The sequence below is a fragment of the Gracilinanus agilis genome, chromosome 4 (genome assembly GCF_016433145.1).
Source record: "Gracilinanus agilis isolate LMUSP501 chromosome 4, AgileGrace, whole genome shotgun sequence".
In the NCBI taxonomy this organism is placed as follows: Eukaryota; Metazoa; Chordata; class Mammalia; order Didelphimorphia; family Didelphidae; genus Gracilinanus; species Gracilinanus agilis.
Window position 1 is genome coordinate 237,323,479 of NC_058133.1, and position 16,285 is coordinate 237,339,763.

Below are 16,285 nucleotides of genomic sequence, written 5' to 3' on the forward strand. Positions count from 1 at the left end.
TAGGTAAAATGAATACTGTGGATAGAGTTTACCTATATCTTAACAAAATTTTTGGTAAGATATCTGATGTTATCATCATGGACAAGAGAGATACAGATTAGATGATAACATATTAGGAAGTATACATAATTGATTGGATGGCCATACTCAAGGAAAAGATGCTAATGGTTCAATTTCAATGAAATCTCCAATGGATTATCCCAAAGATTTGTACTAGATTCTAAGCTGGTGATGGCAATCATATGACACGCATGTCAGCACTGACATGTGTAGCCATTTTAGATGACACATGGCCACACACAGAGAAGTACGTGGCCACATGCTGAGGATGAAACATTTGCTGTAGTGTATACACTCTGTACACTATAGATGTCAATTCTATCTATATTAATTTACCTATTTAAGTTTATTAAATAGTTATATATCACAATTATACATTTTTATTATTTAAATTATAAATACTGCAAAATTATGTTTTTTTCTCTCGAAGTGACACACCACCCAAGTTATGCTTTTTTTGGCGAATTTTGACACATCAAGCTCAAAAGGTTGACCATCACTGCTCTATGCTATTCAACGTTTTTATCAATGACATGAATAAAAGGATAAATATTCTCATCAAATTTGTTGATGACACAAAATAGAGGGAGATAGTAAATCCATTGGATAAGTCAGAATCCAAAAGGATATTGACAAGCTAAAGCATGGGCTGAATCTACTAAGATTTAAGGAAATAAAGATAAAAATAAACACTTGAACTTGGATATGAAAAATCTAATTCTCAGGTATAAGAGAGGGAAGGCATAGTTAGATAGCAGTTATTCTGAAAAAAAGACTTGGCAATTTTTTTTTTTTTTACATTTTTAAACCCTTAACTTCTGTGTATTGGCTCCTAGGTGGAAGAGTGGTAAAGGTGGGCAATGGGGGTCAAGTGACTTGCCCAGGGTCAAATAGCTGGGAAGTGTCTGAGGCCAGATTTGAACTTAGATCCTTCCCTCTCTAGGCCTGACTCTCAATCCACTGAGCTACCCAGCTGCCCCCAAGACTTGGTAATTTTAGTGGAGGGCAAGCTCAATGAGTTAGAAGTATACTAGAGCAGGAAAAAAAAGCCAAAGAAATCTTGAGCTTTATGAGGAGGGGCATGCCTTTTAGGGATAGTGAGGTGAGAGTTTCATTGTACTTTGCTTTCATCAGACCTAATCTAGGATATTTTCTTGGATACCATGGCTTAAAAAGGACATTGATAATCTTGAGAGTATCCAGAGTAAGAAAACCAGGATGGTGAAAGGCCATGAGCTTTGGTCATATGTGGATCATTTGAAGGAACTGGAAATTTTTGACTTGGAGAAGGGATTATACTTGCTATATTTAGCTTTGGAGAGCTGTTGTGAAGGTTTACTTAGCAATTAATTTAGTAATAGTATTGGACCTAGCAGGAAGGGCTGGAGGATTCCAAGATGGAATGAAGGAGCAGGAAGTGGGGCTTGTGCTCTGAGGAGAGACAGGACCAACCAGGATAGGGAGATCAAGGTTCACTGCCAAGCTTTTAACTGACACAGGAATGGCAGTTGGCCCAATGGTCATCCAGCTCACCCTAGGCCAGGGTCTATGGAACCAGCAGACAAAGGCAAAAGTTTATACAGTTTAATTGAGGGTAACTAAATAAAGGATGGGATAGGGGATTCTACACTAAAAATCTAAGGGCAAACCACAGGGGGCAGGGAAGGACTTAACTACACTATCCTATTGACCTAAGCCAGGCAGGGCCCAAAGGAAGCAGTACTGAAGTCACAGGGAAAGCTTCTTCAAACCTGGTTCTAGCCAGGTTTGGTCAGCTCAGCTAAAGGGCCAATTGGAGTCCCACGGTAATCCAAGGATGGTCACAGGATTCCAAGAGCCAACTCCACCAGGTGATCCAAGGTACCCAGGTAAGGAGAGTGAGTTTAAAATGCTGTCCACCAGATCCCAAACCACTTCCCCACTTGGTGCTGCTCTGCATGTCTGTTGTCCACTTGCTGAAAGCCTTCACCTCTCAGGATCCCAGGGAATCTGGATGCAGTTTTTTCCTAACTCTGAGATCTCCCAGGGTTAGCAACAGTTATGTCCAACCACTAATGGAGTCTCTCTCAGAGCACAAGCCCTACTTCCTGCTCCTTCATTCCATCCTGGAATCCTCCAGCCCTTCCTGCTAGGTCCAACACTATTACTAAATTAATTGCTAAATAAACCCTTACAATAGAGCAGAACCAGGAGCAATGAATGGCAGTTGCAAAGAGGCTGATTTAGGCATGGCCTTGGGTTAAAAAAAAAAAAAAAAGCTATAAGAGCTTCCCCAAAGTAAACAATTTTATCTCAATAGATGGAAAGCCCCCTCTTTTTTGAGGTCTTCAAACAAAGATTATATGACACTTGTCAGGTGTGGTAAAGTGGGGACTCCTTCATATGTGGTCTGGAATAGATCACCAATGAAGTCCCTTCTAGCTCTCAAATCCTGGGATTTGGCAATTCTGACCAGATGAGGGTAATATCATGATTTTTTAAAAAAGAAAGGTAATAGACTCGGTAGGCTATAAGTCATGGAGGTTTTCTTCAATTTCTGGTTAAATTCTAAAGTCTATTATTTAAAGAATGGCTCTTGAACATGTAGAAAAGGAAGGTCACAAAGATTTCAAAGAACTAGCATGACTTTATTAAGAAAAGGTCATGCCAAACTAACCTTACTTCTTTTTTGACAGCATTCTCAAAATGTAAGATGAATGTTAATGTTATTGATACAATTCATCTAGATTTAGCAAAAGTATTTGACAAAAAAGTGTATACTATTTTTATTGAAAAGGAAAGATAACTCAAGAAAAGAGTAGAGTTAATTGGATCAAGAACTAACTGAAATGTTGGACCAAGAAGATACTCATAAATGGATGTTAAGTCATCTTTGTAGAGTTCTCTCATGCCTCAGACACCAGTGTTTGACACTGTACTTGGCCCTTCTGTCAGTGACTTGAGTCAAATGTCTAGATTATCAAATTTATAAAAGACACAAACTGAGAAAGCAAAGGATTTAGATGATAGAGTCAATTAATGTAAAGAATACTGATTTTAGAGGTAGATGACCTAGGTTCAAATCTTGGTCCTATCATGTATTACTTTATAAACTTGACCTCCCTAGGCCTCAGTTAACTTATCTGTCAATAAGGAGACTGACTAGATAACTCTAGGTATTGTTCAGATCTAACTCTATCCTATCCTGTGATCTTAAAGTTCCAAATAATCTTGTTACTTGATCAAATCTAATAAGATGATATCAATAGGGCAACATTCAAATGAATCTATAAAAATTGCAGAGACTAAGGCATCAAATCAGAAAAATTCTCTTAACAAGTAAAACTATTTAAAAGTGCTGTGGGCTAATAGAGGAGGTGGTGGGTTCTCTTTCAACGGAGGCAGGTCTTCAAGGAAAGCTTGAAGTAACAGCCTCAGAGTTAGGATATGCTTGTTTTAATTCTCATTTCTATCACATACTGGCTCTGGGCAAGTTATTTAACCTTTCAAGTGCCCCTAGCTAAAGATTAGTTGTGATTTGCACTGAGTGGAGGACATTTCCTCTCCAATATCATCTGCGAGTTCCTCCCAAATATGCTGATATGCATGTCCACCCATGTGGACAGGATTGGTTTTACTGCAAATTAGTTATCTTAACTGATCCCTTACCATAGCAAGGAATCCTCCCTAATTGATTTTCTATTTCATTTTGCACAGTGACAATTCTGATCTCTCAAATTCCTGAAACCACTCATCCTCTCATCCTTGTCACACCTTGATTTCTTGCATAAGTGAGGAAGCAAAGGATATTTTTAAAATGAACTTCTTATTTTCTTTTACTGTCTGCCTCAATACTATTTGATATTATTACCCTTCCTTTTCATCTACTCCAGTTTCTGGTGGCCCTTCTCTTCATTAAATCCCACCCTCCTACTTGACCCCTTGATTCTCTCTCCTCCTTTTTCCTCCAGTATATTGTCCCCATGACCTCTCTAACCTTTAATTTCTTCCTATCTACTAGCTAATTTGTGGTTTCTGACAATCTCAATTTTTAAAAACAAACAAATCAACTACTCAAACTAGAAAAATGTACTCAATTGCTTCTATTTCATCTCACTGCCTTTTCAATTCTCTGAAACTAGCTTTTAATTTTGTCACTCAAATGAAACTGCTTATTCCAAATTTACCAATGATCCCTTAATTGTCATATTTGATGGCCTTTTCTAAATCAAAGTAGGCAGTGTAGCTTCGTGGATATTGTGCTAGACAAAAATCAGGGAGGTCTAAGTACAATATTGCCTAAGATCTTTATTAGCTATGTGATCCTTGTCAAGTCAATTAACCTCAGTGACAATTTATCTGTAAAAAACTCATCTAAATCTGACTATGAATTCTCATTCTTCTTAGCATCACTGCAGCATGACAATATTGACCTCCATTTTCTCCCTACATATTCTCTCCTCTCTAGGTCTTCATTACCCTCCTCTATCTTGGTTTTACTACCACCACCCTTTCTCCTGCACTTGACTATCATCCATAGCTTTCACCTAACTGTGGGTGTATCCACAAAGCTATGGTCTTATCCCTCTTCTATTTCTATCTTTTCCATGCAACCTTCTCAGTTCTCATGGATCTTAATATCTACCTCTAATTTCTTTGCTGAGCTCTAGGTATGCAATCATCAGCCACCTATTGAATATTTCCAATTGAATGTTCCACAGATATCTCAAACTTCATGTTCAGAACTAAACTTTGCTTCCTAAGCCAACCTCTCTTATAAACTTCCCTATTCCTTTTCTTCTTGTATTAAGTGTTATATTTTTTCCAAGTACATATAAAAACAATTATTATCATTGATTTAATTTAATTTGTTTTTGAATTCCAAATTATCTCCCTCTTTAAGTTCTACAGAACTATCTTGAATTATTCAATTGTTGAGAATAGCCAAGTTATTAACAGTTGGTCATCATTCAATATTGCTGTTACTATGTGCACTATCCTCTTGGTTCTACTTTCCAGGTTTTTCTGAAACAATCCTGCTTGTTATTTCTTACAGCACAACAGTATTCCATCGCAATCATAAATCACAAGTTCTTCAGTCTTTACTCAATTGATGGGCAACCAAAAATTACCTACCCTGAGAAACTGAGTAAAATTTTTCAGAGGGGAAAAATGGATATTTAATGAAATAAAGGACTTTCAAGTATTCTTGAGGAAAAGTAGAGAACTATACAGAAAATATGATTTTCAGACATAAAACTCAAGAGAAGCATAAAAAGGTAAACAGGAAAGAGAAAACATAAGGGGTTCAATATATTTAAACTGTTCACATTCCTATATAGGAAGGTAGTACTTGTAACTTTTAAGAACTTTATCACTATTAGGCAATTATGATGGATTGATACGACACAGTCCCCCCTCACTCCCCCAAAACCCAAATTAAGTGGTGAGAAAAGGAATACAATGGGGGGGAGGGAAGGGAAAGGAAGAATGAAGTAAATTATCTCACATAAAAGAGGTGCAAAAGGTCTAATATTGTGGAGGAAAAGATAGGAAAAGATAGGTTCCAGCAAGCAATGCTGGAACCTTATTCTTATAGGAATTGGCCCAAAGAGGAAATAATATATATACTCATTTGGGTACAGAAATATATCTTAGTTTTTATTGTACGTATGCTGTGTCTTCTATTACAACATGAGCAATATGGAAATTTGCAACGCATAAAAGTACAGGTGTAAACTATATCAGACTACTTATTGCCTCGGGGGGGGGGGCCGGGGAGGAAGATAGAAAATATTGATTCTTAAATGTCAGAAAACAAATGTCCAAAATCATTTCTACGTGTAGCTGAATAAATAAATATGTATATGACTATATAGAGATAGAAAAGATAAATCTATCATCCCCTATAGGAAAGTATGAGGGGTGGAGGAATAAGGAAAATGAGAATATGGTAGAAGGGAGTGTAGACTGGGGAAGGTGGTTAGTCAGAAGCAAAACATTTATGAGGAGGGAAAAGGTGGAGAGAAAGAGAGAGAGAGAGGGAAAGAGAGAGAGAAGAAGAAGAAAGAAGAAGAAGAAGAAGAAGAAGAAGAAGAAGAAGAAGAAGAAGAAGAAGAAGAAGAAGAAGAAGAAGAAGAAGAAGAAGAAAAGAAAGAAGAAAGAAGAAGAAACAGGAGAAAAATAGAATGGAGGGAAAGACAAAATAACCATGACTGTGAAAAAAATTTTACATACCAAGTTTCTCTGGTAAAGGCCTCATTTATCAAATGATTCAAATTTCTAAGAGCACAATTGGAATTTGATAAAAGGACATGAGCAGGTAATTTTCAGATGAAGAAATCAAAGGCAATGAGAAAAGATAAATTAGAATTTTTATTATGTGAAACTGAAAAGCTTCTGCACAGAAAAAATAAATTAATGCACCTAGAAAAAGAATGGGGAGAAAATCTTTATATCAAATTTCTCTACGGGTTAGATAAATTCTCTGTCCATCTGTCTCTCCTCCTCATAGGTACACACACATACACACAAATGAATACAAATAGTTCCCAAAAGAAGAATTGCAAAAAATAGTCATAACCACAGCAAAGAATATTCTGAATCACTAATAATAAGAGAAAGGTAAATCAAATTAACCCTGAGGTTTTACCTCACAACTTACAAATGAGAAAAATGATAAAAAATGGCAATATTCAATTTTGAAGGAATTGTGGGATGATAGGCACACTAATAAATGTGGGAAGAAGTGGGAAGTGGTATAAGTATTTTGGAAAGCAATATGAAATTATGCAAATAAAGTGACCCTTTGACTATTGTTTAGCTAATGCCACAATGAAGACATAAATCAGAAGAAAGTATCCATATACGCCAAAATGTTTATAGTAGTACTTTTGGGGGGCAGGAAAGAATTGGAAATAAAATAGATTAATCATCTACTGGGGAAATGGCTTCCTTGGGAAGGTCATACTTGTAACTTTTAAGTTTACAACTGTTGCCCTGAGTCTGTGACCAGGAACTGGAATCTGAGTAAAAGAACTACCAGAGAGCAACTATTTTTCATCCTAGTGCAATGATGGCAAACCTATGACACGCGTGTCAGCAGTGACATGCACAGCCATTTTTGATGACATGTGGCCGCACACAGAGAAGTATGGGGTCACATGCTGAGGATGAAACATTTGCTATAGTGTAGTATCGACACTCTGTGCACTATAGATGACAATTCTACCTATATTAATTTTCCTATTTTGGTTTATTAAATACAGTTATGTTACAATTATACATTTTTGTTATTTAAACTATAAATATCGCAAAACTATGTTTTTTTTCTTGAAGTAACACACCACCTGAGTTATGCTCGTTTTTTTGGCAAATTTTTTTTTTTTTTTTTTTTTAACCCTTGTACTTCGGTGTATTGTCTCATAGGTGGAAGATTGGTAAGGGTGGGCAATGGGGGTCAAGTGACTTGCCCAGGGTCACACAGCTGGGAAGTGGCTGAGGCCGGGTTTGAACCTAGGACCTCCTGTCTCTAGGCCTGACTCTCACTCCACTGAGCTACCCAGCTGCCCCTTTTTGGCAAATTTTGACACACCAAGCTCAAACGATTGCCCATCACTGTCCTAGTGCTAGTTCAAAGGTCCCTTGGGTTCTCTTTCTGTCCCAGTGCTCTGTCTCCCTTTCTGATGCTGGGTACTAAAATGCTTCTCATCTTTTCCAATAATGCCAAGGCACTGTGTACTTCTTACTTCTGGTCAGCCCCAATCTGGATCTTATGTCTGTCTTTCTGAGCTTCTCTGCTCTGGAAAATGAGTCACTTGTGACTTTTTCTTGGCTTTCTCTTTGAGTCTGGGACATTTTCTAGATGCTAAGGTAAAATATGCTTCCTCTTACTCTACCATCTTGATAATATCTCTAAAGAGAACTTTTGTAACATCTTTCCCTTTAGTTGTGATTTCCTAATATCTTTTAGTTTCATTTTTAGTGAGAATGCCAATATTGATATGATTCAGTGCCTCTGATTGTATTCAGGAATCAAAACATGCTAGAGTTATCAGGAGGACATCAGGAGGATGAAAGCTGATCCTATTCAACACTGTCATTTTATAGTTGAGAAAATTAAGGTCTAAAAAAAAAAAGGAAGTGACTTGCCTAAGGTCACAAAATAGTAGACATGCAATTAGAACATGGGTGACTAGGGTCCTCGCCTGGTACTCTTATACCACTCTGCCACAGTCAGATGTTTTTAGAGGTATGCATGACTGAAGCATTTATACAGTGCTTACTATGTGTAAACTACTGTGCTAAGCACTGGGGATTCAAACCGAAAAGTAAGACAATCCATTGCTCTTGAGAAGATCACTTTTGAATGGGTGAGACAATACCTATGGAAGGCTTTAGATGCAAATCAAATGGAAAGATTTTGTAGGTTTTAGGGTTAGGTAGCAAAGCAGATGCTAATGCTTCTTTTTCCAACATCATTTCCACTGATAAAATATTCGTTTCTGATGTTGAACAATTTGAGAACACTAAGGATTTTAGTGATGAAAACTTTTTTTGGGGGGTCTTCAAAAACTATAGCTATAGCACCTGGAGGAGCAGATGCCAGGCTGATGTCCACAGTGTTTGTTTTCCAGTATTATGAATGAGGGCACTGGATGTATTGCTATTTCCAAGATTCAAAGGTTCAAAGTATATTGGTCTACCTCTTTCTAGATCAGAGGGAAATGGTGGCCAAGGTTTGCTTTGCTTTTTACATGTCTTCTGTCTCCTGTCTCTTCCTCAGGGAGCCCTGCCATTTCATCCAAGGGACTTTTTCTTTCTAGGGGGCTAGAGAAGATTGTTCTCAGCATCATTTGGCATTGGCCACCTCTGTCTCCCTCTCTTAGAATCCCAATGACAGCCAGAGATTCAGAGAGGAATGAAGAGGTTTATAATAACTGTGGAGTATTCTGAGCATGAAGCCTTATCTTTTCAGTGCTGTTTTCTCAGACAATAACCTATCTGCCTTGATAAGACAGCCTGTTCATAGCAGATATTAAGGATGGACACTTTGCTAGGTCTTTGGCAATTAGAAGAATAAAATTTTCAAGACACTGCCTGTTCTTTGAGAGAAGTAGCTTGTTCAGTTCATTTGTCATATGCTGGTTGGTAACAACTCATTCCCTATATGAACTATCCATTCCCAAAGAAATGTTTTCTTCTTTTCTTAATTAGTGTCTGGCCCAAACTGAATCAACTAGAACCAAGAGTATATCTAACCAATGACTTCCTCCAAATTAGCACAACTGTTGCCCCAAGGTACCTAAAAAATTCAACACACTGAAGTACAACTCAGTGACCTGTTGCACATTGCTAGGAGATGGAAAGTAGATATTACCTGCTGCAGGCTGAAAGTTCCTCTGAGGGCCAGGGCTGGATGGGGTCTGAGAAGAACCCTTGGGCCGCTCCCATGTAGTCTCTAGTCAAAGAGAATAGCATTGTGAATGTCAAAGGGCAGAACAATAGACAATAATACAAGAAGAATCAAGCCAACAAGGAAATCTTTGGAGGCTTAAAAGGAAGGGCCTTTTTTTGTTCAGAAAACTAAGGGGCATGACAGGAGCTTCTCTACTTCTCCCTCTCCCATATTCATAGCCCGAATCTCAAGGAGGGGAAGGACCTGCCTGTCCCTGGGAATAGAAGTCAAGAATTGATCTGCAATATTGTGGTAGAGAAAAAGATATCTACTACAAGTCTGAGAATTCCAAATTTGGCCCTCCTTTTAAAAAAAAGACAGAAAGAAAGAAAAAGAAAAAAAACTTACTAAAGTCCCAGAAAGTTTGTTCCAAAGACAAGCTGCTCTCTCTCATTTAACATGTCCAGTGAACAACCACCCACTAGAATCTCATTTTAAATCTTTCCCTAGTTCTCATGATATTTACAACCTTCCTGGAGAATTAGGACACTCAGAAAAAAAATTAAAGAGGGGTCACAATTTAGCCACTGAGAAATTACCTCCTTAAATTAAATTACAGCTAAATCAATTGCCATAATGAAGGAAGATAGCCTACTCTGTGAGATAGTGTATTGCTGGGATCCATCTGATGTAAATTCAAAACTTTTGGCAAAACTTTTAGCAAAAGATGCTTATAAAAATAGTAATATTTCCTAAGTTTGGGGATCATTTAGTCAGAGGCTTAGGGAAGTGAAATTATAAAAGTGCCAATAGATTGATAAAGTGATAAAGCAATTTGGAGGTCATCTTTGCTGTCTAACTACAGATGAGAAAACTGAAGCCCACATGCAGAAAGAAGAGCTAGGCTTTGAATCTATTTTCTGATTCCAAATTCTCTTCTCCCAATACTGTTTCACCTGATGGCTTCATCAGTGTCTGTGAATTTAAATGTTATCTCTATACTAATTCTTAAATCTTCTTATCCAGCCCTAATCTCTCAGTTGACCTCCAGACTTGCATCTCCAAATGCCTATTAAACATCTCAAACTGGAGGTTCATAGATATCTTTAACTCAAAATGTCCAAAACTCATTATCTTTCTTCCCAAACTCTCTCCTCTTCCCAACTATTTTTTTTATTAGAATATTGCCATCCTTCCAGAATCCTAAACTCAAAATGTAGGTGTAATCCATGATTCCTCAATCTTACCACCTCTAACAGCCAATCTGTTGCCTAGTCTTCTTGATTTTATCTTCATAATATTTCTCACAATATGCCCCATTTTTTCCTCTCAGTTGTCAAAGCGAGCTTCCTAAAGCACAGATCTAACTAGGCAATCCTCCCTCCCCTAGTCTAGTCCTTTCACCTACAGGATCAATTATAGAATTTCTACCTGACATTCAAATCCCTTTATAACTTCTCCCTTCATCCTCAGTCTTGTTATACTTCTTCCTATCTCCAAATACTTTTCCATCCAATGACAATGATCTCCCTTGCTTTTCCCATACAAGAAACTTCATCTCCTGATTCCAGATCTTTTCACTGGCTCTCCCCAATGCCTGGAATGCTCTTTGTCCACATCTCTACTTCCTAGTTTCCTTGGCTTCTTTCAAGTACCAGATAAAAATCTCACCTTCTGTAAGAAGGCTTTCCTAATATCCTCTTAATGCTAATGTTTTTCCTCTGTTCATCATTTTATACTTGTTCTGTATGCCAGTCAATAAATATATGTGTATAGCTTGTTAAAAATAGTTGTCCTTTCTCATTAGATTGTGACTGTCTTTTGCCTTTTTTTTTTTTTGTATTCCCAGAGCTTAGCATGGTACCTTAAAAAGAATAGACACTTAATGAATGACCATGCTTGAAATGATAACACCTTTAGAGATTTATAATTTTAAGTCATGGAGACCAAGATTCTTAAGATCATGGAATGTTAATAAATACTTAATTCATTTCTCTTAGTTTAAAAATAAAAACCCAAGGTTAAAGTAAAATGATTTGCCCAAGTTCAATTGGGTTAGTGGCAAGCCAGGACTGAAAATCTGGGTCGCTTGACCTGTCAATTCTCTTTACTACACTTTGCTGGCTCAATTTGCTCTTAGTTCACATTCTCGTGCCTTATCGACTTCCTCATAGTCCTGAAAGATATATTTTCCTCTCTAAGCACCACACATCTCTTGGTAAATTTCAATTTGAGATGTAATGAGGAAAATAAACAGTGAACTTAAGCATGTGGAATCTCAACCAAGCTACATAAGAATATCTACCTGCACATGTCTTTTCCATGGCTGAGGTAACAAACCTTTAAAATGCCACCTGAGACAAATTAGTTCAGAGAATACATTTATAAAGCAGCAGAGTAAACTACAGAGAAAGTTATAGCCAACTCTCTTAAAGGAAATTAAGCAGTTTCTTCATCAGATTTAGATGGCTGTCACAGAGATTGCTGCTAAAAGACTATTCTCAGTCTTTACAATTCATAGCCCTGAAATGTAACTGAAAAAGTCAACTTTTGGACAATGAAAATGCAAATCTTTTTGAAAACTATCAAAATTGCAATGAAGTCATCAACCCTGGCCCAATAAAGGAAGATAGCATATAAAGGGAAAAAAAGAAAGAAAAGAAACAGTTGAGTTCAGATCTTGCCACAGCAATATGACAGTCACACAAGTAACAGTTTCAGTTTCCTCAACTGTTAAAATGGGAAGAATAATAGTACCTACCTTAATGGTTGTGAGAGTTCATGAAATAACATAATATGAAGTACTTTGTCAAACTACTATATAAATGCTAATATCATTAAAATGGGCATCAAGATCTAGGTAGTTAGTAACCATTATACCATATCACTTATGGGATGAAGGATCTATCTGTTACCATAGGAAGACTATGCCAGTTTCTCTTCTAGTCACAGCTATACCAGAGGGCTATAATATATGGCTATCATAAGCCAAGGGCCAGAATTTACTCCTCTAGGCTGATAATCTCCCTGAATGTAACTGTAACTCTGAAGTTAGAAAGGCTAATCTGAGTTATATCATTAGTAGCAAAAAGGTCAGTTGGATATCTTCCAGTTGACCATACCACCCACACAATAGTGATTACTATTGGCCTTGATTAAGGCCAGTGCTAAGGCAGAAATATGTCTTGGCCTTGGTAATATTAGCCTGGGTGAGGCCCTTTGAAAATACTGACTTCTGCCAAATCTAGGGCAGCATTTGAGTCTTTGGTCACCCTAGATATTGGTGAAGGTCTCAGTTCATGGAAGAGACACTTTCCTGGCCTGCCACCCTCCAGAGAAACAGGTTAAAATTAAAGTGAAAGAATTGAGACAGACTAGCCAAATAGCAGCCCTTCCCTTTCCCCTCCCCTTACCCCCACACGCAGTTTACATGGAAACACATTTTTCTGGAATGACAACTTCAACTCAATCTTTGGCTGCACCCACTGAAACCAAAGGAGTCAAGCACACCCTAAATAGAAGAGCTTCCCACAGCCCTGAGACAGAATTGAGATAGGAGGGGACTCTGACCAACACCACCACAGCCCCCAAACTCAAATTTTTCCCTTGATGGCCCCATAACTTCCCAGGTCCTTTCCAGCCCTAGGAAGGGGAAGCCAGGGGCAAGCAATGTATCAGGGTTCTATCATTAGGAGCACTATCATTAGCCCTTAAGTAGTAATCTTATTTATAGAGAAGACTCTGAAGGTTGAAGGTTAATGACACAGTTAAGGAGCTATCCAAAGTAGTTAATCTGAATTTCAAAGAAAGGGGACAAATCAATGAAACCTTACTCCACAGCTGGTATCCCAGGAGAATTGCAGGACAAGTTAAGAGCTGTTTATCTTGAAATATTCATCTCAGAATGAAGACAGTTTCCCCTTCTCTTTTTCTTTATCCTTTTCAGTTCAGCTATAAATCCCCTCAGCCTACTCACTGTCTGCCAATTGTTCCATCTCTCTCTCCACCCATTCTGCTCTTCTCCCTCCCTCTGTATTTCTCATACCAGTATGTCTAGGCTGGTATTTCAGGCTCTACTTGGCATGATCCAATCCTGTCAGTAGTATAGTCCTGCCTTTCCTGATTCATTTACAGAAGTTGGTGGTTCACCCAACAGGTTGGCCTACTTCTTCTTAGCCAAACCCTTATGGATGTAGTTGCTTAGTGCCCCTTGGGGATAGGCCACGTTCCAGGCAAAATGCTAGAATGCAAATGTCCTTTCTCATGGGAGTAGTTGCATGGGAGTAGTTGCAAAATATAGATGCTTATTTGATTGTTCTGGCTACCTCTTCATCTTGGACTGCAAATTCAAAGGCAAAAATCTTTAACAAGAGGCATAAAGGCTCACCCAGAAGCCCTATCCTTCCTTCTTTTCTATCTCTGCATTTCCTCCCCAGCAGGTCCAATCAAATCAAGCTCACAAGGGTTTTAACTACTATATACCAGTGACACCCAGGCTCTCCATTTCTAGCCTTCAAGCTTCTCCAGACTAGACTAGACCAGACTGGGCTCTCCCTCCACATGATGACTCCTCTATCTAGTTTACCATTTCTAAAAGTTACATGTGGCAAACAAGGTACCATTAGCTTCCTTTGGTCCCAGATGCCTTAATCTTAAAATTACTGCTAACCTTCATCAGGCCTGCCTTGAACCTCTGATCTTGTACTTAGGCAGCTAGGAAAAGCATTAGCAAAATTGTTGTGACTCTACTAATCTGCATTCCTTTCAACAAAGTCACACTAGAGCAGGGGTTGGCAACGATTGGCTCTTGAGCCATATCTGGCTCTTTTGAGGGCCAGATATGGCTTTTTCTGCAGGAGCCATAAAGTGAATTTTTTTTTCAGGTGCTGTTTACAGGAGCGCGCACTGTGAGCACTGTACGGCTCTCAGGAAATTACATTTTAAAAAATGTGGCGTTGATGGCTCTCACGGCCAAAAAAGTTGCTGACCCCTGCACTAGAGAATGACCGTCACTAGAAAGTCTTTCTTAGACTATGTTTAGCCTAGCACAGCCCACAGGGGTACACAATCCATTTCCTTAACTCTGATGGATTCCATCTACAGTTTTGTTTTCTAATTATTATGTGTCCACCATCAGGCAAATGCCTCAATGGCAGGGATAATATCTTTTCTCAGATGTAATACATTAATATAATTGATACAATTAACATAATTCCTGGAATCAGGAAGACTTAAGTTAAAGAATGGCTCATATACTAGTTGTGTGATCCTGGGCAAGTTACTTAAACTTTGTTTGCCTTAATTCACTGGAAAAAAGAAATGACAAATCACTCCAGTATCTTTTCTAAGAAAACCCTGTGGAAAGCACTGGTGTGCTATGGTCCAAAGGACCACGAGTTGGACATGACTTATCATCATCATGAAAACAACAACAAATAAAACTGACTGGAAACTAAATTGCTAGTCATTAACCAGGTGCATGATCTTGTTTTTTCTAGACTGTTTCTTTATCTGTCAAGTAAGAGGGTGCAGCAGAAAATAATTGTCTTTTATTAACTACCTACATATATGCCCATATTCAGCAGTGCAATATAATGGTTCTAGAGCTTAGGAAATGGAGCCATATTTTATAGAGAACTTTTTTCAGAGTTTTGGGTATACTCTCTTATTTGATACAATAACTTTAAGAAGAAGGTACCATGCTGTTGGATTATACCTACAATTTCATTGGTGTGGGCAAATCTCTCCTTTAGAAATTCCCTCTAGCAATGGAGTTAAGTAACTTTAGATAACTTAAAAGTCTGAGCTACACGGGGAGCCAGGAGGCTGACTTATTTGCCCATCGTCATCTAGGTAGAAAGTATCAGAGGTAAGGCCTGAATCTGGCAGTCCTCACTAAAAAGTTGACCTATCTACTAACTCTGATTCCTCACAGTATCTCCATTTTATAAATGAGGAAACTGAGCCTCAGAAAGTTAAGTAACCTATATCCCTAAAATCTACACACAGATATGTATAAATTGTGTATTGTGTATATCAGAGGAAAAAGCAGAAACCTAGCTGCCTACTAAGCAGGTTTAGGTTTGTGGTACAATTCTATTACAATCAACTTGTTTAGCAATTCCCCAGTTAATAGACATCCTTTAATTTCCAGTTCATTGCCACCACAAAGAATATATAAATATTTTAGAACATATAGGTTATTTTCAATTTTCCCTGATCACCTTAGGAAATAACCTTATTGCTGGGTCAAAATAACACAGTTTTATAACTCTTTGAGTATAATTCCAGATTGTTCTCTAAAATGGTTGGATCAGTTCTCAATTCCACCAACAGTGTATTAGTGTTCCAAGTTTTCCACATCACTTCTAACATTTGCCATTTTCCCCTTTTGTCATCTTAACTAATCTGATAGGTGTGAGATGATACCTTGGGTTGTTTTCATTTCCATTACTCTAATCAATAATGATTTAGACCATTTTCATATATATATATATTTGATTCCTTCATCCAAAAACTGTTCACATCTTTTGACCACATATATTGGGGAATGGCTAATATTCTTAAAAATTTGACAGCATTCTCTCTATATTTTAGATATGACACCTCTGTCTGAGACACTGTCCATATTTTTCTTCCAATTTATAGTTTTCCTTCTAATCTTGGCTATATTCATCTTATTTGTACCAAAATTTTTTATTTCACTGTATTCATAATTATCCATTTTCCATCTCATAATGCCTTTTATCTCTTTATTGACAAATATTTATATTTATAAATCTGACAGGTAATATGTTCTTCTAATTTATGATATCTCCCTTTATGGTCATGGATCCATTTTGATTTTAT

The 16,285-nt window shown here is 37.7% G+C and overlaps 1 protein-coding gene across 1 annotated transcript in view; it reads right to left on the reverse strand.

Annotated features, from left to right (window-relative positions):
- GAS7 (growth arrest specific 7) overlaps positions 1–16,285 on the reverse strand; it is a 306,684-nt gene that overhangs the window by 87,325 nt on the left and 203,074 nt on the right. Inside the window, exon 3 of the mRNA XM_044676359.1 lies at positions 9,419–9,499. Coding sequence (XP_044532294.1) covers positions 9,419–9,499 — 81 coding nt within the window. The remainder of the gene's footprint in view (positions 1–9,418; positions 9,500–16,285) is intronic.